The following is a 26,323-nucleotide window of genomic DNA, read 5'->3' as shown; positions in this document are numbered from 1 at the left end:
TCTTACTTCAAATAACTTATTCAAAATAGTAGGATCAAAACTGAAATCTATAAAAGAATGTAGAAGTTAATATACATAAAATTATAGGTGTAGCAACTATTGTAAATACGAACTAAAAATATTATCATAGAAAAATTTTAAACAGCTATTTTAGATGATATTTTAAAATAATAGAATTCTGGATTAATTTATTTTTTATATGCTTGAGAAGGATACAGTGGCAAACTAATTGTACTGATTCCAAAAAGAAACAAACTCATTATAATAAGTATCCCAAATGTAAGTGTGATTTTATTTTCAGAGATAGGCTCATTTCAAAGCACATCTGACTACATTGAGATACAGATTTTTATTTATGAGGAGCAAAGAAAGGATCTGTTTAAAAGAATAATCCTCACACCCTGGATAAACTGAAAAATAGCATCACTGAATTTGTTAAATATAATTGATCCTTTGGTCCATAAGCATGTATTTTCAAACATGTTGAAATGTGTTCAGGAGAGCATAGAGGAAAATGGTGGCCATATTCAGATTCTTCGTAAATAAAAATTCACTGTTGTTAGTATTATTCCTGTTTCTATTATTATTACTATTATTTGAATACAATTAATTAAATTTTTATAAACACTGGTGTCCAGTTATATAGAGACATCCATTGTATGGTGGGTATCATAAACCTACAGCAGTAAAAGACAAGTCACTCACTAAAATACCATATTTCATTTCCAAAAATAATTACCACCGCATGTTAGGCTTCAAAAGGAAAATCAGTGAAGTGATTTGTCACTAGCTTCTTTACGAAGGTAATATATTGCTGCAGCATGTTAAACTTACCAAAATGCAAGTGATATTTAGCCCTTTACTCATTTCACCACAAAGGATGATCCACCAGAAAAATGAAAGGTGGATTATATGTAGCTTCCATTCAAAATGTTCTTCCATTCATAAAAAAAAAGAATGTGCCAGTATAAGAGCATTAGTGAAACAGGTTCAGTTAGATAACTGAAATTATTGGCAAATTTTGAAAGGAAGGTTTGAGAGGTTGTGGATATGAATAAACAGAGCAGAGAGATCATGAGTGAACAACATTTTTGTTTAAAACTTTAACAAAACAGACCCAGTTACATAAAGTGTTTTTAAAAACTTACTTCAAAACTTTTTCAGTCAAATTTGTGACCATCCTCACTGATTGGTTCTGATGTTTTCATATTAGAATCAATTATACTGAATCATACTGAATTACACTGAATACATTAGAATCAGTTTCTACTGGTAGTATATTTTAATTAGACAGATATTGAGAATGTAGTTCTCAATTATGAAAAGTACATGCAGTTTGAATCATGTTTGTTCATTAAGTATATATTGATTTATGCATTTTTTATGTTTATTCTTTTCATAATGTTCAATTGTGTAAAGCTTACATCTTAATAAGGATGATTGAAATTAAAAGAAGACATGAAAAAAAAATGTGTTTTGAGAATAGTCACATAATTTTGTCCCAAGATATTGCGGACACAAAACCAAATGGTTCAGGATATGTAAAAAATTAAAACAAGAAAGTGTTCTATCCAATGCACTACTCACCATCATGATAAAGGAAATGAATAGACATTTTACAAAAATTATTTTCAAATGATATGAAGGAAAAGAATAAAATGTACAGATTAGTCAGAATACTTGGAAAGAGGTTATGAGCAAGCATAAGCCAAAATTGATTTTATCATCAGATAAATGATGATATTTCATACAGTAATATATATTTGTAATGAAATTTCATAGTTAGATTCCCAATCTTGAAATAAACAAATTTTAATATACTTTTTTTAACCTAAAACAATATGTGAAGTGTTGTAAATGTCTATTTTATTTCATTTTTATTTTATAATAGTCAAGTAAAAGATGTTTAAAATCTAAGATCAAATTTTTTGTCACAACTTATAAGAATTGGTCTTATAAACTTATATTCAAAATCATACTGTTCTACTTTCATGAGATGCTTAAATCTTGGCTCATTCATTTCTCATAAACTTCCAAAACTTAATCTAAGATCTATTGTAACAGATACACTGAACTTTTTGTGACAGAGCAATACTAAATCTTTTTTTGTTTTTATTGTAATATTCAACAATAAAAAATATACTTAATTTCTTTCTATTGTATATTTACTTCCATAAAAAAATCTAGTTGCTAATATCATGACCTAGACAACTTCAACAGAATTTTTCTTTTTGATAAAACATAAATTTAACTTTTATAAGTGATATCATTCTAGGGTAAAGTGCATTGATGGTGTTTTGTGAAAAAATGATGAAATTCTGTTTTCTAAACTGTTTACCAGTTATTTTTTGTTATTGTTTTGTGGAAGATTGAAAACTGCCCTCAGTCAGATTCTTTTTATTTTAAACAACATTTGTTTACTTATTCCACATAATTTTCTAACTTTTCAAACATTAATCTAATGATTATAGATTATCTTGATTAGTTTAATCTAGATGATTATAGGAGTGATATCTCTAAAGTAAAGACCGCTGGAAAATGTCTCTCCTTAAGATTGTCCTTAAGGATGTCTGGATCAGTTGGAAGACCCTTCTAACAAACTGAAACTTCTATAAATCACTAAGCATTAGGGAAAAGCCCAGGAGTGAAGCATTAATTTACCAAAAGAGTGAAAGGTATTGTAAAGGTAAGATAATAGTAACATGTATTGTTTTTTGTTTTTTTTTTCAATTACAAGGAAAGATTGTAAATAATTGGTGATTTTAAATAAGAGAGATTTGTAACACCTTTAAGTACCTCACTTAGTTCATCCTACATATTCAGTGTTGCCTCTTAATGTATTCAGCTGTTGATAAAATATTATTACGAGGGATATCTCTAAAGTAAAGACCGATGGGAATGGGCAATTTCTCTCCTTAAGGTTGGCGAACCTGTGTCATTCATGGCACGCTAGTAATGTACATACTGCAATGTTGTCTGTAAGTTGTCGCATTGTAGTACCTTTGATTACATGTGAGTTTTTACGTTATAAAATAAGTAGTAAAATCAATGTTGCTACTGACTGAAATACGTGGAGTCACACATTTTTTAAACCATCAAAACATTAAGCCGGCTGAAATTCATAGGCAGTTGATTGCTGTGTACAATGGTATGGTACTGTAATGAATGAAAGAAACGAAAGAACCTGTAAGTTGAGTTTGAAATGAATATATATCAATAATTTGAATAGGTGTATTAAGATATATATATAAAACCATAATGGTTGTAGGAAACCTGACATAAGTCACAAGTCACTTAAAAAAATTACTTGGTCATTCCCAAGAATAACAAACATCTCACACCAAACTAGGCAACAGAAGTTTTTCTCATAAAATGCAGGCATTATTTAGCCCTACAAGTAACACCTTTATTGTGTTCACCACAAAGACTGGCAGTAAAGTGATTACTCTTTGAGAAAGCAACTCTGGCAGATATCTCTTGTGTTTTAAAAATGCAATAAAAACTGAGACAAATAATTACAAGCAATCAATTATTGTACCACCCACTGCTGTGAAACTGTCCTTTATATTAATTTGAGATATAAAACATTAGTAATGACAACTGAACTAAATTTTATAATAAAATGTTTTCAGTCATCTTGGTGACAACTTCACTAAAAATGGTAATTGTTCAAAAACATATTATACAGTTTGTGGTTTGGTGTGTCACTTTATTACAACAAGTATTCCATTTCAGGCTTACATTAGTGAACCAAAAATACAGTTGCATATATATGGCACATATCAGGTACAATGGGCCAAAACATGAAGTGAAAAACTTGCCAATTCAAAATATGAGAATGAATAAGCAAGCATTGTATATAAATATGTCATGTCCACTTATGGAGCAGGAACTATGTTTCTGAGATTACATAACAGTTTCCAGTTTTAGGGTCAACATCATAAAAAACTGTACTCCTAATAAAACTTATCATCATGAAAACCAATCCCTGTATTGAAATGGATCAGCTGCATATATGGTGGCTGAAGGCAGTTGCTTGTTTGTTTTTAACATGAAGAAAGAAAGGGGAATCTGGGTTTTGTAAATCCTTCTTCTGGTGGTATAGGATGTGCTAACTTGGTTTTTGTCATGCTGCCTGTTTCTTTTGTTTCTTTATTCTTCTTTATAATCTTAGTCTCCATGTTTGTTGGTTGTAATTATTTACAACCTCAAGTCCTGCAAAACCCTGAAAAGGGCATCATACTGGAGAGTGCAGGTCTCTTTTTCTTTATGTTGGACAGCTGCTGAATTTTTTCTCAATTTTCTATCCTTTATTTTCCAGTGTTTTCTTCATCAGTAAAGGAATAAGGAATGTAGAAGTATTTATTACTAAATTGTGCATGTGTATGAGGCAGCAGCGATTACAATAATGAAATCTGTCAACCAAATATAAAATTCCATTTTTTTCTTCCATACATACGTATATCTTCAAAGCATTTCAGGGACTGAAAGGTGAAAAAGGTTCCAAAACATTCTATCTTCTAACATTCTACTTCTAACCATTTAACTGTCACCATTTGTATAAGCTGAAGATAAAATTTGAAAATTCTGAAGGCATTACATGTACTTCACATCAGTAAACAATTTGTTGCAGAGATGTTGGTAAAGAGTTATCAAAGGTAAAAGCAAGGTTTTCATTTGGCTAGAAATACTCATAATGTAATTCCAAAAGTTTAAGTTTTAAACCAATTTAAAGTTGTTTTATCAGCCAATTGAGTTACTTCATACACTTTGTGAAAATTATTTTGACCAAAGGGTGGAATTTTGTGAGGAATTTATTATTTATTTTGTACAGATGTTCAATGACTACTTGTGCTTGTCAATCTGATGAAAATTCTCATATATGTATTAAGAAAAACTTAGCAATGCTAGACTTCTTGTTCGGTATGGGACCTTATTTCTTCCATATAAATGTAACAGGTGATTCGCATCTTATGATACATGAAATGTTAAAGAACCCTGTGTTTGATAACCACCTTCCTTTTGCTTCAAGTAGCAAAATCTTGAAAACTAGCACTTAATGTATGAGCTTTTCACGTTAATGAATGTACCTCGATTAAAGTGTTTCTGAAAGGATAGAACACTGAAGAACAATTAAATAGATAAATCTATAAATATTTTATTCTGATCAGAACATAAAAATACATAAATTATACTCTTAAAATTAAATAATAGGATAAAATTTGAATGTGTTTAAAGTCCTTGCTAATTATTTAATACGAACAATGAATGCTAAGGTAAATACATTAAATATAAAAAATTACAACAAAGTAATTCAGAAGTTGCTATTTAAAACTATTTTCAGCACATATTTATGCACATATTGAACAGGATGCAGATAATTTGTGTTTTGGAGAATTTTCCAAATAGTATAGAAAAGAAAGATAACGTTTAGAATAAAAATTGTGCTCTAATTATGTGAAATATCCCAAATCATAGGCAGAAATGTTATTTTATCAACAAGGAGTACCTCCTCACTACAATAATATTATGTATGTGTTTCTGGATAAAGATTTTCAAAGTACTGGATAGGATGGGTGGGAGGAATGACCACAATGATCATTGAACCTTAAGACTTTTAATTCTAGAATTATAAGCAATGTTTAGTGTGTGTGTTAAGCAATAATGAATATTTGAAAACAAGAATTGCAGAAAATGTTGAATGAGGAGCTACTATACATGATGCATTTTATCATGTGTGGTAGATTACTGTCTTAGCTGGCCTCTGTGGCACAAGTGGTAGCGTCTCGGCCTTTCATCCCGAGGTCCCAGGTTCAAATCCTGGTCAGGCATGGCATTTTCACACATGCTACAAATCATTCATCTCATTCTCTGAAGCAATACCTAACGGTAGTCCCAAAGATAAAAAAAAAAGAAAAATTACTGTCTAGATGTATGCCGACAACCAACATAAGTCGCAACAAATTACAATAAACATATAAAAAAAAACTTGAGAAAAGTAGCAGTTTCATATAGTATTTATTAAAGTGATTAGTATGAGTTGTGCTCAAAGTATATCTGACTTTGGCTCGTAAAAACAATAATACTTTACCTATTTAAATCAATGATCGTTGAAAGTGAGCCCCTTCTGATGTGAGACAATTATTCAAGCAATGTTTTCGTTACTGTAAGTATCTTTCAAAGTTATTTTTATTGAGACTTTTATAAGTCCTCTTACATCTCTTCTCCGTCTTCAATTCTCTTTCCTTTAAGCAGAATTATAAGAGCCAATATAAGGAAGAGCCAATAATATATAAGGAAAGAGCCAATAATTTCAGCAATCCACGTCTAATGAGTAAGAAGCATGCTTAAATCATTTTATCCTGTAATTTGCCAAGAATCTATGGATAAGTTGTAATGCATGAGCTGGAGCTTTGTTGAGAAAAGGCTTTATTATGTATCCATTGTCATTTTTAATAAATTGTAATTTGAAAACTTTTCCCACCGATTTATTTAAAGTAAAATTAAAAGATTTTCTTTTATGGAAACAAAATTACTCTGTTAATGAATTTTTAAATAAAACTATTATTAAAAAATCTGATGTGGACACCAGATGACTTCCTGGTACATGTATTAAATTACATTTACACATTTATTGCCATGTCATTGGAGTGATAAACTAAAAGATAACAATTTTTTGCAATTTATTAAAGATCAAACACATATGCCTCAGAGTATATATAGTTTTTTTGAGGGTTTATTTTTCAATCACTCTGTAGTTAAATTTAATGCTGATAAAATTAAACAAAAATTTCAGAATAATTAAATAAAATTAAGCAGAAATTAAACTAGAAAATCCAAAAACAATACGATTCTAAATATTGATTTTCAATAAATATTAAATAATCATTTGTTTCACCAAATATTTACATATACACATATGTAATAATGCCTATTAAATTACATATACACATTTTTAAAAGTACATACAATTTTATTTCACTAATAACTTCTGATATTTTTTCAAATTTTTTTTATTTTTATTATTATTATTGAATTATTATTTACTGTAAAACCTTTTTTACAATCCCAGGTTAATAATTATTAAAACAATACATATAAATTACAAAACCAGTTAAAAAAAGAGATGGTCTGATTTAAACCGATGTGCCCTAACCTTGTAAGATTCAAATATTCTGTTAATAAGAATTTTATTTGGCTATAACTCTGGAATCACTGAAAATAAGTAGGACTTATGATATATAATTGAAAAGCTCTTAATAAGGGATTATTACTGCAGTTAAGAAAAAGTCCAAAATTCAAATTTTTTTGGATTACGGGCTTTTTTGGACACTTTTGTTTCAGTCTAATGTAATCAAAAGTGGAGGTGCACAACTAGATGTTACAACATTCCTAAATATAAAATTTCAACATACTACAGCTAATCATTTTTGAGTATGTGAGATACATTCATACGTACATATATACATATGTATGTACATACAGATGTCAAGCTGAAAATGCTAAAGTCAAAATAACTAAAATACTAGTAAAATGCTAGTCAAAATGATTCAAAGATGATCAAAATGGATATTTCTGTTGAAATCTGAAAACCGTAATTTTTTGCAATCACTATACTTTTACTTTGTACAAGGAAGTAAAAAGAAATCAAACCATATGTGCAACCTGTTCAAAAAGTATATAAATGTATAAAATAACTTTTAATATCTGCTTCTGATTGTGAATTATTTTATAGTAATTTTTTATAATCAATATATTTATTTACCTTAATATTATTTAATGCCTGTATTTAAATAATTAATAGACTTAAAACACATTCATTTTTTATCCGATAATTTAATTTTATATTTATAATTTAATTAATATTTATTTGATCTATATAATGGATTTTTGTGTACTGATCAGAACTACAATTTATTTGTACAAGAATATATGTGACAGAGATTTAATAATTTAGTAATATTCAAAATTAACAATATTCACTTGTTCAAATTTGTTGTGTCAAATATTTCACTGAACCTTTTTCCCTGAGCTTTCGGCATCTAAACTGAATGGGAAATTGTTGCATTTCCATAAATCCACCAAAGTCCACTTCACTAATAAAAATTTTTTTAAGTTGATCTTCACTGCAGTTGTGGTGTAATGACTACTACATCTTGTTCAGAATTTTAGGAGTTTAAAGCTAGAACCTATCTTGATGGATTTAGTATTTTTCATATTTATGGTAATAAAAACAAATAATTTCATTGATTTTCTTTTTTTCAAAAAAATGTTTTATTAAAGTGTAAAAATGAAATAAAATTTTATTACAATAAAATTATGCTTATAGAATAAATAAATAAATAAATACAATGTATAAATTATTATTTAATTATTAAATTTATATACCATAATACGATTATCTTAGATTAAATATCGCATTAAATCCTTTCTTAGATTTTAATGTGGTTGTCATTATTACATCAATTTTATCTACGGTACTATGTTCAGGCCCTGGTTGTATATTATATCGTCGCAAAAGTGTAGATAAAACAGTCTTCATTTGTAACATACCATATTTTTGTCCTATACAATTTCTTAAACCTGCTGAAAATGGCATATATGAATATGGATGTCTTGTTCGACAATTTTCTGGAAGAAAATTATCCGGGTTAAATTTACCAGGATCTTTCCAGTGATCTGGATCACGATGTATTTCATATATAAATATACCTATATCAGTACCTGAAACAACAAGAATGAAACATTACTTGGTTTGTTTTTATTAATATGAACACAGTGGTTTTTACCAAATTGTAATACCTTTTTTTTACACCTTTGTACATCTTTAACTAAGAGCTTTCAAAGCTGAAAATTTGAATACTTAACAAAAATATTAATTAGTTATGAATCAAATTAAAATGTAAATAAATAAAAGAAAAAAATATTTTGTCTAGAAATAGAAAATGTGCTCTATAACTAAATTTTAATGTAGCTGTTGAAGTTTCAAGGCCAGAAGAGATATGTAGATTTGATGCATATTTCACCTGCTAATGAATTATAAAATGTGAAACTTACAAAAATCTAAATAATTGAAACCTTTAAGAGCTATATATTTATTTTATGAACAATTGGAAAAAAAACATTTCCCCAAAAGAATTGATATCCTTTTGATTTTCAACATAGAGAAAGTGGAAAAACAGATTGCAAAAGAAATAATGAAGTAAATGAATATTTAATACGTTTTAATTTTGAATATGGATGAAAGTTCATCCATATACTCCAGCGAGTTCATTCTATTATTTTTATGTTCCTAAATATATATATCCTAAATACAATTATTTGAAGAGAAAAGTTCAAATGCATAAATTCCAACAGTAATAGAAAGGTAGGAATTAATAAAAGTATTTATTGATTTAAATATCCATACATAGGCATGGATCATGTTAGAAGTTTAATAACGTTTTACTGGATAAATCGATTTTGTTAAAATTTGGTTCAGAGATTCATGTATATGGGGTAATTTTCTGGTATAATTTTGGAAGCAGAAGAAGAATTATAGCAAAAAAATAGTTCAATTTGATTTTTATAAGTAGGAGTAAATTTTAAAGGTTCATAGAATTACTTGTATATTATTTTCACTTTATTGGGATCATAACTCTGGAGATATGCTGCAAGAAGGAAAGTACAGTAATCAGTCAATAAATGTGGATTAGGTTTTTTCTGCTTCTCTTAACATTTCATGACCCAAAAAATTAAAAAAAAAAAAAAAAAAAAAAAAAAAAAATGTGGGCGATAATGTATATATGTAAGCGTGTTAACATTTTTGAAGCTCAATAACTTTTAACTGGATAAACTGATTTTGATGAAATTTGGTACAGAGATTAGTATATATGGGATAATTTGTTGATACAATTTTGGGGACAATATCTGCAGGGGAATAAATACTTTTTTAGGGTCAATTGTATCAAAATTTTGCAAACATAACCCCACTTTATATTAAGCTCAGTAGTGCGTGCTTATCTTACTGTTCTTTAAAAAAATTTGCCCCAAAATTCCTCCTTCCCCAAAATATAAAAAAAGCTATCTTTTTATTTACATTTTTTTAACAACTTCCTAGACATAGTAGTAGTAGTGCAAGTGACCCAAAAAAATACTTTGAGGACAATATTTGAGGCAGGGCAGTCTATAAAATTTTTAAAATATTGATTTCCTGAAATTTAAAATGTTTCTTGATTTGTTTAAACTTTTCATATTATTAAAACTTTAATTAATAAACTTTTAGTAATAATATTACAATAAAATTTCATTGTAATTCACCCCTACCCATAAAAAAGAGATCTTAGGTAACGTAATATTATACAATTAGAAGTTATACTGTTGTGTCAAAGTTATAATTGTAACTATGTTTTGATTTATATAATTTGCTGCACAGGGGAATGATAAGCCTAATTTTTTTGTCAATTATCATTTTACTTGATATCTTCAGACTGGATTAATTTATATTTATGAAATTTTGAATGATGATTTCTGAATGTCATTGATGTTATTCAGTTGTGGTAGCAATTGCTCAAGGTAGTGGGGAGATAAAGTAACCATCTGTCTCGTATCAAAGAATTTTACTCAAAGAGTAGAATTATTTTTTTATTTATAATTTTGTACTACCTACTTATCTTATTTACTAATTGATTAATTTACTTACTAGCTTACTTACCTTAATGTTCCATTTAACCATCCTTCTATGAAGTAGTCTATCAAAAGCAAAGACATCAGTAGCCAAAGTTGTGTAATTTTCCTGGCTTTAACAGGAAAATCTCTTTCATGGCTTTTACAAATAAATAACAAGATGCGTAAAATTTTATGGTATTATTTATTGCAAATTAAAATTATTTTTTCTAATATGTTTCAATCTTTTATTAACTTCAGCTCAAGAGAGCCAGTATTTTTTTAAAGCGCAACTTTATAATAGTAAACATTAATATTTTATATGATAAGTGTAAAACTGGCAGAATGAATGTATATAATCTATACAAAGTAAGATGAAATACTCAGCATATTTAAACATTGCATTTTTGTAAACTCCAAACGAAACATCCATTATGAACTGAGCAAAAAAAATATTATGATAGTATGGAGAAGTGAGTTAAAGAGACTTTTTTAATAAAATCAATTATACTAAGTCATAATTAATTAAATTTTTTAAATTACTTTATTTGATCATTCATTCATAATGTACCCTACTGAATACTTGTTAATGGAGTTAATGGTCATTCTCGTGCAATTCAATGTATTTTTAAAACTTAGTTTTCTTGTTGATTGATGTTTACTGTGTATAAATTTATTTCAGTCACATATTTTATTTATAATAGAAAGAAAGATTCATGAAAATCTTAACATTTTTATTCATAAAAGGTTGTATTGCCTTATAATCCCTATTAAAGAATATACTGTTAGATTTCATTATCAAATTTCTCATTCTATAGAAAAATACCATAGAAAGTATAATTCCTCCTTAAAATATTATAGAAAGTAAAAATACTGCTTGTTCTAATGCAGATAATTGTATCAAATTTAACCCTATGGTAATTAGTATGCAAAAGCATACTGTATAACAGTAAACTGTTATACAGTATGCTTTTGCATTAATGGTTTGATGTAATGATAATTATGAGACAGCTAGCAAGTAACGTTGAGTGTTTCATTTACATTTCATTCTTAAATGGAAATATTATGTAAATGCTACATATATGATCAAAATATGAATCAATAAGTTGGAGGCAACAGGATTTTTACTAATAGAAAAGTCATCAGGAGGATGGTTTTTAAATTATAGAATTTTTATTTTATTTTTATTATTTTTTTATTTTTATTTATATATTTTTTGTTCAAATATGAGTCAGGTTTGATTTGTAAGAAGTATTTGTCTGTAAGTAGTTAATGTAAAATATTCTCACTCAAAGAAACTTACATGTTCCTAAGCTAACATGCTTACTTGCTATACACCTGTAAATTACATAAGTTGAGTTACAACTTGTGCAATTATTTTAATAACAATAATTAATCAATTATAAGTTAGTTCAGTTATTATTTGAATATGTATATTTAGTTTATAAAAAGTCAATGCCAGTCCATTTCATTTTTTAAATTCTTAAATAAAACTTAGATTTTATTGTTATTATTATTTTAATTTAAATATTCTATGATAAAAAAAAGTAAAATTTACCTTTAGGAACTACAAAATCGCCCACTTTTACGTCCTCTTCTAATTGTCTACCAATAGCTGGTAATGCTGGAAATAATCTCATAGTCTCTTTTATAGCCCGTTCTAAATATTCTAATTTATTAAGATCATATAGGCCTGGTTCTGTATACTTATCATTACCAAATATATAATCTAGCTCTTCATGAACCTGTTCAAAAAAGAACAATGAAAAATTAAAAAGTTTTTAATAATTTAGTCATTAATCCGAACTAAATATTTTACTAGATATAGAAGAATTTTATTTAATGGGCAAAGGCTAATACTAATTACGTATTAGCCTTTGCCCATAAAGAATCTTATTGTATAAGATTCTTTTCTCTAAAGAAAAAATTGATTAGAAAATTACTAAATGATTTATTAAGATGTGCGCTGATTGATTAGAAGGCTCTTCAAGAAAGTATATTTTCAAAGAAAAGGTAGAATGATAGAATAGTTGCTAGGACATTATAACATGAAACTATAGATGCATGACAGGGGAGGTAAAACAATAAACTTGTTAGTAAGTTTATCTGTCACATAACTCCATTAATTATTTTAGAGATAACTTAAAAAGTAGATGGTCATAGAGGATTTTTTAACACATTTGTTTCCATGAAAAATCACTGGTTAGGAAAAATAAGAATTATTTATAATATTTCATGTAGGCTGAGAGGGTACATACTGTGTTATTTTTTATTTGACCACTAGAAGAGGATTTGCAGAGAAAATAATGCTTGTATCAGCGTGCGAGAGAATCTTCGGAAATATAGGTAATATTTAGTATTAGGAAAACAAGAAAGAATTTTACATCTTTTTGTACATCAAATGATGAAATGTAGTCAGGAGGTATATAATAAACTGATGCTTTTTTGTAGAATTCTCCAGGTTTATAGATAGTTAGGGTAGTTAATTAGAAAAAGGTTCTGGTGTTAACTTTAATGATCGGGAAGTAATGGATTTTTTTTTATTTTTGTTGTTGCAGATATACGAGGTTTATAAATAAACTAATGAGTATGGTTCAGAAAAAAATTTTATTTACAGTCCAATTATACATCGACTCTAACACCTTTGAAATAGTTCCCTTGGGAAGCCACGCAATGCTTCAAATGGTTTCCCCATTCTTCACAGCAGTGTTGGAACTCAGAAACTGGAATATCATTCAGATGTTCAGTTACATTTTTTTAATGTTTTCTACTGTTCGAAAATGGTGTCCTTTGGTGTTTTTTTTAAGTCGCAGGGACTCAAGTCAGGTGAATAAGGTGGTTGAGTTACTACAGTAATGTTTTTCTTTGCCAAAAAATTATTAATTGTGAGTGCAGTGTGACAAGGTTCATTGTCGGGATGCAGCATCCAGTTTGGTGGCTGTTCTCATGCAGGCAACTTTTTTCCGCAGTCTTTCAAGAATTTCTCAGTAAACATATTGATTTACAGTCTGTCCTGTAGGCAAAAACTCCTTATGGACAATGCCATTACTGTCAAAGAAACAAATTAGCATGGTTTTGATTTTTGATTTGCTCAGTTTTGCTTTTTTAGGATGTGGGGAGTTTGAAGTGTGCCACTCCTTGCTGTGGCATTTTGTTTCTGGGTCGTACTCAATTATACAAGATTCATCTTCAGTAATAACATTAGTTTTAGAAAATCAGGATTAGTTCAATTCATCCAAAAAGATCACGGCACACTCCCACATTGTTGTTTTTCTGTTCAACATTGAGGTTTTTTGGGACCAATTTTGCACAAACTTTTTTCATGTCCAATTCATTTGTAAAAATTTGATGGACAGTGGTATGGTTCAAATTCAATTGTTCTGCAATTATGCTGACAGTTAATCGCTGGTCTTACCATATCAAGTCAAGATTATCAAGCCATATCATATCAAGATTTGTTCAACATTGTCATCACTTTTTGACATTAATGGTCTTCCAGAGCGTGGATCGTTCGCAACTGATTCCTGGCCATTTGAACACACGTTTTAAACCACGTTGAAAATTGGGCTCATGACAGAGCATCATCTCCATACGCCATTTTCAGTAGCGTTCTCACAGAGTTTAACACAAAACTTGATTGCACAATATTGTATATAATTAATATCACTCATTTTTGTAATGCACAACAAAAACCTGTTTCACAAAAAGTTTGTTTACTCTCATGTGGTAACAATAGACTAAAAATATTAATACTGAATATAAATCAGCTGTTCATATAATTGTATGTTTACTTTGGCTGCCAAAAAAACTAGTCTCATTACTTTATTTACAGAATTTGTAAGTTGGTAATCTTATTAATATTTTCATTGATCCATTTCTGTTCTTCTTGGCTTAAAGGAATGTTCTTAATGGCTTAAGGGAATGTTTGGTAAGGGTTATTTCTATTTTATTTTATTTTTAGTCTACATGTAATGTATGAACAACATAAATATTGCTTGGAAAAAATATTACCTGCAGTATATATGATGGATAAACCTGGTTTTTTTGTACCATTGATTATATTATAATTGTATTATCATTAATCAATTAATTTGTTATTGATAAATAAATCTAGGTAGTGCTTTCTGCAACTTATTTTTGTTACATTAATTAAAATTAAAAAAAAAATCATATCTATGAAGTTGTTAAAATTCAACACTAATGATGCCTTTATTTTTTTTATGGAGGTTACACCATAATCAAAGCCATAATTTCAAAATAAACATAAAAAATTAAAATGTAAAAGAAAATAGTGTTTCTTTTTATTTAGATGATTTAAAATTGAGCATATTGATCCACAGAAATTATTATTTTTATCACTATAAATGACAAAAGCAGTCTTAATTAAAATAAAATTTCTTAACTGTTTATATTTAAATTATTAAAATAATACATACCAATTCTTGTACATCTGGATGCATGGCGATTAATAAAAGTGCAAAACTCAATTCAGTAGCTGTAGTTTCTTGGCCACCAATTATAATAGTCATTGTTTCATCTCGCAATTCATTATCAGTCATTCCATTACCTAACATCAAATCTAAGAATGCCAATTTACCACCATCTTCTGTAAACGATAAAGAAAGTTTTACTTAATTACAATCTTTAAAATATCTTTTAATGAAAGGCTTACAATTTATTGTTAAGAAGAATCCTGAATAAATTATCCTGAACATAAGCAGTACCTTGGTCGATTGTCTTCTTTGTCTACTTCTTTCCTGATGAAAGATAGTATATATTGTTAAGACCTCAAACATAATAAGATGTAAATTTTGTTTCTACATAATTGTAGATCTCTATTGAGATTATCTATTGGATAAGTTTTTCACAGTTGTTCCAGTGTTTTTCAGTTGTCAGTTTTTGTCTAGTACAAAGAAAGAAAATTCAGTCATAAAAAAAGAGAAAAAAAACCATCTCTCATATAAGATTTTGAAAATTTTATTTACTTGAAGTTTTCTTCGTAAAATCTTATTTTTTGATAAAATGCCTCCTATACAAGAAACATATAAAAAACTTATGCAAGAGAACTAGAAATCTGTTTAAACTTCCTGTAGTTCTTATGGAAAACAGAAATAAACAACAAAATTGCATACAGGCTAATAATACTTTAATTTAAAAAAAAATTAATTACACTGGTCAACATAAAATTTGGAACCGAACAGGGAGTTCTATATAATAATTTGTATGCTGAATCTGAATATCTATTTTGAAACAAACCATCATGTAACATTCTTAAGTTACAAAACACCTTAAATTTATTTATTCCATTATTCTTGGAACGAACAATACAAATAAGTTAGAATCTCTGTATGTTTGCTCACATCTGATTTATATTGCAATGCATGCTGTAGAACCGTATTTGATACATAACAGTTGAATGCTGTCATTTCATGCCAAGCCAGACATGTATAGAAAAGTCAGAGAGTCAGATAATGAGCAATTCAACATGATGAAATTTTCTTCATGTTGTAGCTCTTGGTATGACTAGCTGTATTCTTTAATTGTGGTAGTGGTTTTATCATACATATATATATATTACAAAGATTGTTTCTAACAATCAACAAAATTGTTTATAAGTAATGCTATAGATGTAGTGAAAGATTTTTATGACAGAACAAATTTTGGTATTATTTTATTGAACATCAAGATTTGTTAAGTTGTGTGTGTGTGTGTATGTGTGTTTGTGTTTTATTGCACTCCATGGGAAACAATTTTATGAAGAATTTTGAGTAATTAAGTATTAACAAATTAAAACTTAATTATTTTTATAATTAAGTATTTTTGTAGTATTTCAGTTTACTTTCTTTCATTAAAACATTTTGAATTTTACAATAAATAAAAATCGGTTTTGTAAAAATTCTCCAAATATTTTTTGTTACTTTTGCGGAGAATTCGCCACCAAAAGTTAATAAAAACCACTATCAAATCTGCTGAAAACTGTTTACAGACATTATTTTGACTGTCCCTTGGGAGACCGAGATAAATCCTGGGGTCCACATATAGCATGTATCAAGTGCTACATTAAACTAACACAGTGGTTAAAAGGAAAAAAGAGCATTTGCGTTTTGGCATACCTATGATTTGGTGACAGCTTACTAACAATTATGATGACTGCTATTTTTGCTTAACAAATAATAAAAGCAGTATTGCATACCCAAATGTTCGTTCAGCTATAAGATCAGTACTTCATGGTGTTGATTTACTGATTCCGATTGCTCCAACTTCTTGGAAAGAAATTTCTGATTTCCCAGAAGGCTCAACCAATGAATCCTCTAGTTCAATAGATATTAATTACATTCCAGAAGAATCAAATACCTAACCTCACCTCATCACACAAGCAGAACTGAGCGACCTAATTCGTGACTTGTATTTGTTGAAACAACATACAAAATTCCTAGTTCATGTCCTAAAGAATGGAATTTATTAAACAACAAAACTAAAATTTCAGTATATAGAAATCGAAACAAAAATTTACTGAAATACTTTAGAAGAGATAGTTTAATTTGTTCCTGCCATGATGTTAGGGAGATGTCTGAATTGGACATTGAATATGTTGTTCATGATTGGCATTTGTGCATAGATTCATCAGAAAGAAGCTTACGGGCACTATTATTGCATAGCTTGAATAAGTTTTCTTCTATACCGGTAGCACATGCTGCAGGAACAAAAGAAACATAGAGAAGTATGTCAAAAATTTTAAAAGCTACTAAGTATGATGAACATGGCAAATCATTGCTGATCTGAAAGTGATAGGGCTTCTTCTTGGTCTCCAGAGCGGCTTTACAAAATATATGTGTGTGGAATAGTTGGGCTACAGATAAACATTATGCAGTTAAAGACTGGCCAAAAAGAAATTAGTTTATCCCAGGAATGGAAAATATTGTCAATATTCCCCTTGTCAAAACAGATTGTATTATTTTACCACCTCTACACATAAAAGTAGGCCTGATGAATTTTGTATAAACATTAGATAAAGATGGAGGTGACTTTAAACATTTAAGTGAGGTTTTTTCACAATTAAGTGAAGCCAGATCAAAAGAGGAAATATTCATCGGGCCACAAATAAGAAAATTAATTCGTGAAAATATATTTGACAACAAACTGAATCCTCAAAAAGTGGCAGCATAGAAATCATTCAAAAATGTTGTTACTGATTTTCTTGAAAACAAAAAATCATGATCAGCTTATAAATGAACTCTTAGTGAACTACAAAAATTTAGGCTGCAGAATGTCATTGAAATTCATTTTTTACATTCTCATTTGGATTTTTTCCTTTAAACTTGTGTGACATCAGCGACGAACAAGGAGAAAGGTTCCACCAAGATATATTGCAGATGGGATGAATCTATAATGAGTGACTGCTGCTGAATGATAAAAAGAGAAGACTTCACTGAAGACAAATGGAAAATAAGAAAAAAGGAATTAAGATAAACATAAATGCCTGCAAAATAAAAGTAGGAATTTTAATTGTAATTATTATTATTTTTGTATTCTATTATTTAAGAAGTTTCTCAATAATTTAAAGGGTTATAACTAAAAATCTGAGGGTGATGAAAAAAATTGATTTCATTTTAAGATTCAGCATAAAAAATACATTTTAATTCATCTACTTTTATCTCAGTTCCAACTTATTTATTTCTTTTTCTGATGACCTGTGTTGTCTGTGTATATGTAAATTTCATATGTCTGTATGAAATTTTCTCAGTAAATCATTGTCTTTTATCCCAGATTTCTCAAAAACTACTAAAAATATAGTTGTGGGACCTATGTTTTTCTTCTATTTTTTAGGTCAGATTTCCTATAAAATCACTGAATTTATCCCTTAATTTGGGTCCCAAGAATACAATCTGGCTTAATTTTACCAAAGGTGCAGAAATCAGGACGAAATCTTAGCCTCGTTAACAAAGGATTTCTAGACCCATGTTTATATAAATATTCTTCTTTGTTTTCACTAGTAGAAAATGTCCTTATAGTTTGTTACATTGTTCATAAATCACCTTTTTCTTTTTCTTTTTTCTGTTTAGCCTTTGAAATCACTGTACGGTATTACTTCAGAGGATGAATGAGGATTATGTAATTGAATTGTAGTCTTGTACAGTCTTAGGCTGATGTGTGGTTAATTGAAACCCAACCACCAAAAAAATACCAGTATCTACAATCTAGTATTCAAATCTATATAAAAGTAATTGCCTTTACTAGGATTTGAACCTAGAAAAGAACTCTCAACTTCAAAATCAGTTGATTGGCGATGATGAGTTCACCACTAGGCAACCCGGTGTAAAATAAATTATACACTATACAGTAAATGTTTGTACAAATAATATAATTGTTGAGCTTTTTAAATATTAAACATTTAGTTTTAATCAAAAGGTTTTTCTACATAGAACTCTACTTCGATTTTAGATCTGATGTAGCATTATTGTCAGTGTCTATATTTGGTTCTATTACAATAAAAATAGCACATTAATCACTCTTGTGTTGATTTTAAATTCATATTATCATCTTAGAATCCATGATATCAACACTTTATTTCTAATTTCACAGGTAAGAGCTTACAGTAGGTCTAGATTTACACTGTGTTGTTGATGTCATTTCTAAGAAATCTCATCAATTAATAATTTTGTGAAAATTTGCTAATAATGTTGCCATAGTATAAGTTTAGAATTTATATATTGTCAAAATATTATCTAATCTTCATCCTGGAAAAATTGAAAATTATAAATAATTGAAACTGATTGTTCATACAATAAAATGTACTCCCATCATGCAATGTCAATTTTCCAGTAACATTTAAAAATTTAAAATTCCTGATCAGTTTTTAACAAAGGTTTTTCAATTTTACTTCTGACAATTTTAGACAATAAAATTATGAAGGAGAAACCATTACTTACCTAATTTTTTATAATACTCATCCTTGCTCATTTCCCATTCTTCATGTTTTTCTTTTATAACTTTTTCTGTGAACTGTAGAGTCGATTTAACTGCTTCATCATGAACTTTTTTTATATTACTTAGTGAAAATAATATTGGTATTTGTAACCATATTTGTACCATTCTTTGTTGCCAAACCTTAAACAAAAAAGTTTTTAAAATCTATTTCTTTAACATTATTACTAAGAGTAGATGACACAAGGGAGATATTAAAAGTAGATTAGCGAAAGAAAGATCCTCCAAGAAAAATAGACGTTTTACTAGTATTAAATTTAGATTTAGAATTTCTTAAAAATATTTTTTAAGTGTATCCTTTATGGTAGTAGAACATGGATGATAATTAATTTAGAAATGAAAAGAATAGATAGGTGGTTTCTGAAGTATGGGTTACAAGCGTACAAGAAAAATTAGATTGGTTGATCAGGAATAATTTCTCTATAACCCAGTAGGCTATTGTCATTAATACACCACTTTCCGGATATCAAATATTTTTAAATTGAATAGTTTTTTATTACTTCTATGTATATTATTTATTAGATTTTACAATTACACTTAATGAAAAAAACTTAATATTCTTTAAAAGAAGTAAAGTACTTCTTGATGCTTGTAATTTGTGAAACTGTCAAATAGCTGAAATGATATGTGAATATTCTAAATATCAGCAGAATAAATTTGTTTATATATTGGTAGCTCAATATTCTATATTGTTGTGTCATATTCATTCTTAAACCTAATTTCAGAGAAAATGAAGTGATTGTATTAACATATTTTAATTATGTACCTATGTAATAACATATCCTGAACTCATTGTGAAAAAAAATTAAATCTTGCTTAGCAAACTACATAGTTATAATTAAATTTATATAAAAATTAAACATTTTTATAAATGGGAATTAAAATTAAAATAAAATTTAAAATTATTATGTTCATAACAGTTGATTGTCAATAGTTAAAATAAGTCAACGTTAAAAGAAAACATCTTGTCAGTAAGATGTTTACAACTGTTATGTATTGATTACATTTATAAAAATTTATATGCACAACTATAAAATTCATAATTTATCAGTAATCCCTGATGATGGAGGAATAATCCGAAAGCGCTTGGATAGTTGATACTCACAATTGTTGGTAAGTGGATTCTCTATTTTTATATAAATTGTATAATACTAACAGTGCCAGATGTTAAGATAATTGGACCTTATAATTAAATGTTTATAAAGATTATAGTTTTTATATTCATCCCCACTAGTGTGATTAAGATTAAATTTACACGCAGAACATTCCAAATCAGGTTGCTCTGGATTGACAAATGTAAATTTCATAAATGTAGTCATCCATCAATCTTTATTACTGTTAGAAACAGCAGGTATCTGATGATGAATGTGTACAGTTTGGAAGTTGTTCTGGTTTCACTGAGGTTATAAAAAGATATCAGTCATTGAATTCACATCGTTTTTATATTTTCAGACATATGTGGTAATTGTAGAATAGTCTTCTGCAATTCTCTTTGCACATAATGGATTTTATTAACATGCTCTCTTTTGATTTTAACGTCTCTATTTTGACATATAATTAAATCAATACTCCGTTTGTTGTTAGGAGATGTATAATTAATAATATGCAGCAACCTTTTTTACCTCTAAAAATGTACAGTCTTTAAATACCATATTTGATCTCCTAGAAACAATCTTGAACATTCTTGGAGATGTCTGGTCTAAGGACATTATGGTTTTGAATATATCTCAAGATTAAGGAACAATTTTGATTTAGATTCTGTATTTGTAGTATTAGGAGCACAGTGATAAATAAAAAGGAAGGTATTCAATCATTTTTATAAAGTACCTTTGTAATTATTAACATGGCTGCAGTATTTTTTTTATGCATATAATTTTTGTGAGTTACAAGTCCCCATTGTCTGGTATTCACTTTTCCACAGGTGCATTATAAGGCACCTGCATCTTGTAAGCATTTTCCTCTTCTAATGCTAACTGTCAGTCACTGATAGAACTATTTGTAAATTTTATATTCAAATGGTGTGGTACCAATCACTCAGCAGCAATACAAATTTAATCCTTCTAATGTCGAAATTTAATCTTTAAAATTACTCATTGAGTAAATCCTGTCCTGTGGACTGGGATCCCTAGCTGTGAGCATTGGTTGTATTTCCAGGTTAAGGGAACAGCTATCAGTATGATGGTTTGCTGAGATTAAGGGGCAACCCGAATAAGCAGTAACAGGCAGCAAGGCCTGAATAAAGCTGCCTGAATAATTAGCAAGGTCTGAAGTGGTGTGGTGAGATACTGTCAAGAAAGAGGGACAGTGCACTTAAAAAATGCAACTAAGCCAAAAACAGTCTTGTGAAATGGTGAGTATCAACTACCAGTAAAAAATTTGACTCATCCCTCATGTGTGGCGGCAGAATAACGGCTGTGGGCCATAAAATAGCTTCCAGCAGCTTAAAAATGGCTTTGAAACAAAGCGACCTCTTTGTAAGAACAGCTTATGGAAAGTTTGATTAGGAAACAACCACGGTTAGGGCGTTCCCCTGAGGCAATGTGTAGTACTTGGACTTCCAGGGGTGCTATGAGAAATAGGTTACTAGGAAAAATGAAAGATGGGAAACAGCACAGGAAAGGTAAAGAGTTAAAGATTGGAATACAAATGTGGGACATTAACTGGGAAGATAGAGGAAGTAATAGACATAGTGATTACTTAAGGTTTGGATATCCTAGGTTGAGTGAGACAAAATGGCATGGAATGGGGAATAAAAAAAAAGCAGATACTATAAATTGGCGTGGAATGGAGGTAAAGAGTGTAAAAATGGAGTAGGAATTATCCTATAAAAGGAGTGGTATAACAGACTAAAGATGTGGAATATGCAAATGATAGAATAATTAAATTAAGCTTTCCTATCAGAGGAGAGGTTAGAGAATTTATCCAACTCTATGGTCCTCAACAGGGAAATAAAGAGAATGATCAAGAAAAATTTCTGGAGGTTGTAGAAGGTTTAATAAGAAAGAATAAGGTATGAGATACATGAGATATGAATGCACAGATTGGTAAGAAGAGGATAGGAATGGAGGAGTTAGTTGGTTCATATGGTTAGAGAAAAAGGAATGAGGAAGGAAATATGTTACATGACTGTCAAAGGAACGAACTTGTAGAAAAGACATGGTTCAGAAAGCAAATGTGAAAGTAAACAAGGTATGGTTGGGATGATCGTTGGGAAGTCATTAATTGACTAATTCCTGATAAAATAGGATGAAAGAGAGAATTAATGGATATAGAGGCTGCCCTGGGAGAAGCATTTGATGTTAAACACAGGTAGTGAAAGTGAGAGTAAGAGGGTTTGTGAGTAATTTTAAGAAAAATACAAAACATATTATTCTAAGGAGTGAGGTAGGAGAAATGGAGAAGGAATAGAAACAGTTTAAAGATACCATGTGGTAAAATGTGCTACAGAACATTACAAATTGCACAGGGAAAGATGGAGATGTTTTGTAAGATACAAAACAGAGAGGGAAAAGAAAAGGGTGTTTCTAGAATGAAAGGTGATGTGATAGCCTAAAGAAACAAAATGTGTCAAGAAGAAAAGAGGAATTGAAAAAGGATAATAAAGGAAGATAAGGAGAGGTGTTGGAGAGAGTTTGTAAATGATTTAGAAGAGAATGTTGGTAGTAGAAAGAAATAATTGTACGGCCTGGTGAAGAAGAGGCAAAATAAAAATGAGATAGCAGCGTTGATAAAAAACAAGGATGGAAAAGATATGGTGAAGAAGAATAATAATAAAGATAGATGGAGAGAGTATTATCATGATCTGGTGAATGTGTATTGGGGTAGCCCAATGGGGAATATAATGGAGAAGTTTAGTTTAAATTTCTCTCTTAAATACGTAACTATTAAAATTTTTTGATTCATATTTATAAATAGGATGAGGATTTTACTCTTGCAGATTTTACATTCTTATTCTACATATAATAACTGGATTTAAATCCATTAAGTCCAATTAATAAATATATTTCAATCTAGTACTGATGCAAAGACAAACTTATTATCAAGATTTATACTGATTATAAAATTGCATATAAATTTACCTTGAACACAGTTTCCAAATTTTTAACAAAATCACACCTCCATTTCCATGTTGAGCTTTTCTGATACACCCATTGCTGTTCTACAAATTGCATCTAATGTTACATAATGCTACATATGGATATACATCTGTACATTCACCAACTCTTGAATTGATCTGTGAAATTAGAATTAATTATTCTTAAATCCAGTTTAAAGGATTTTGAAAAAGTAAACCGATAATGAGCGTATTTAAAAAATGAATTGTATTCAGTACCAATTTGCTTAAGTTGAATTTTAAAACTTCAAAGTAAATAAATATGTTTTTCTGATCAGAAAATAATTATATATTATTTACATTATGTTAAGAACAGTGTAAATGTATTATTCCACTGATAACAAAGAACAGCTGCTTTAATATTTCACTGGAAGAGAATAGTGTGACAATGAAAAAACCAATGATCAGTTAAGCATTAAAAAGAATCATAAATGAGAAGAAAGTAAGTGTTTACAATCCATGTATTCATATATGGATATATCTATTCATATATAAAAATAATAATTACATAAAATAATTTTGAAGAAATTATGCAAAACTTATAAATAAAATTGAAACATACAATATAAAATAACAATTTTGAAGGTTATACGTTCTATTATTGTAATAAGTAAATGTCTGTTAAGAAAGCAGAAAGTTCAAGTTTATCTAATCAGTATTACTTTTTAGGAATGTGTATATATATATATATTTTATTTTTTACAGAGGAAGGATCTTAATTTAATTTTAAATAAATTATGTGAAGGTTCTTTTGTAGGTTGAAGAATGATTTATTGAAAGTAGAAATTAAGATTAATTAAATCCTTTCTCATTGGCTCAAAGTATTGCACTGCATCACTAAAAGTAATTTTGTTATCTGGTTTGATAAAAGTTAATATTATTATATTTTGTAGGAGTGATATTTAAAAAAAAAAATTTGATACAATCATAAATGTAAGCGCAAGAAAATATTAAAATTTTTAATTTAGTAAAAGGTGGTTTATATGATTTTTTTTACTGGCATAAAAAATATGACTGCCCATTTTTCTTCTGATTTTTTTAAAGTAAATGTAATTATATTTAAGACAGAAATATGTATGGGATTAACAGTTATTTATGACTAGCTTAGGGATTGAGTTAGATGCGTCAAAACAAAACAAGTGGTTTAATATTGAACTAAACAAAATCAATTTTATCATTCTATGAAAATTTACCATCTAACAAGACATCTCAAACATTTTACACAACGGTTCAAAATGTAATTCCATTATGCATTCAAGTGTAAAATGAAGAAGTTTCTAAATTCAATTGTCTCATTTTCTATTTTTATTTTTATTTATTGTAACTTAGAAAGGAGTACTATTGTTGTATATAAAATTTGTTTATAATTAAAAAAATAATAAATGGTGGTGTGGTAAGTTAATGGGGGTGTAGCCTGTAGTTGCTGGAATGAATGATTAAATATAAAAAAAAAAATATAAACAAAATCAGAGGTACTGTAATTATGATATAACAATTAATATTATTTTAATTTTAAAATAGGACCTAAAGCTTTTATTAGTTGCAATAATAAAATTTTTCTTTATAGCATGATAAATTTCTTTTATAAATTATATTTTATAAATCATTATGTTTATATAAAAGGAACTTCACTCTTTTAAAAATCACATATTGCAAGTAGTTGCATTAAAAGCAATTAAGGGGAATGTCAGTACGGAAAGAATTCTAACATTTGATCTCCAGTTACTAATTATTTTCAAATAGATTGTAATGCTCAAAGATCGATCTTATCTAAAGTTAAATACTGCAAAACATCTTTATTAAAAAGATAATAAAATGTTTTTAATTGTTTATATACTGCATAGTAAACAAGAATGAAAATAATTTTCTCTTTACCCATAAATCTTTTAATGTAGACTCTTTTTATCATAAATTTACTTGTCCCTGACTGAGAAATACCTCACAAAAGAATTTTGGATTAATCAGAGAGGCCTCTTTGTTTACTTGTCATGTAATCTCACATTTTATTTCCAAAATTAAAATACCTTGTCTAGATCGTTCATGTAAATAACAATATGTAAAATAAAACCGGTAATGTAAATAAGGGGACTTCATAATAGGATGCTTTCTTGTTAAGCTATGAATCAATCATAACCAAAAATCTTTATTATTGTATTAGCCCAATAGTTAATTAAAACATACACAGGAGCAGACATTGATTCTGACTACAATTTAATAATGATGTAATGTATACTGAAGCTTTAAAAAAATAAAAAAGTATGAGAAGGAAGAGATGGGAAATAGATAGAGAAAGATTAATTTTTGTAAACATCACATTTCAGCCACGGGCTTTTAATTCTTCTTCTTTTGTGTTTACATAATTCAGAGTCTACTTAGGTATTCTGGTATCATTAATTCTTTCTAAGTACACCCAGCCCATATCTTATAATTAATAGAATCCACATTTAACTTACTTTTTATAAATTAATTTTTACGTTCATTTGTTCAAGAAACTTCCTTCATTCTTAAAAACAGCATCTTCATGTCTATCTGATTCTTTCTTGTCACAGATATTGTTGTTCATTGCTATATAGGAGCATT

At 28.4% G+C, this 26,323-nt stretch overlaps 1 protein-coding gene across 1 annotated transcript; it reads right to left on the bottom strand.

The window, feature by feature from the left end:
* Positions 1 to 8,364: 8,364 nt before the first annotated feature.
* Positions 8,365 to 26,306, bottom strand: LOC142327913 (cytochrome P450 4C1-like). Its single transcript, XM_075371283.1, is given in 8 exon segments — positions 8,365 to 8,724; positions 12,203 to 12,389; positions 15,081 to 15,250; positions 19,575 to 19,752; positions 23,709 to 23,741; positions 23,744 to 23,769; positions 23,772 to 23,817; positions 26,256 to 26,306. Coding segments are annotated over 8 exon segments (1,017 nt in total). The 3' UTR covers positions 8,365 to 8,398.
* Between the last annotated feature and the right edge of the window lie 17 nt (positions 26,307 to 26,323).

Source organism: Lycorma delicatula, chromosome 7 (genome assembly GCF_047948215.1).
Source record: "Lycorma delicatula isolate Av1 chromosome 7, ASM4794821v1, whole genome shotgun sequence".
NCBI classification, from domain to species: domain Eukaryota; kingdom Metazoa; phylum Arthropoda; class Insecta; order Hemiptera; family Fulgoridae; genus Lycorma; species Lycorma delicatula.
The sequence above is the reverse complement of the archived record's forward strand: the minus strand, read 5'-3'. Positions and strand labels throughout refer to the sequence as shown.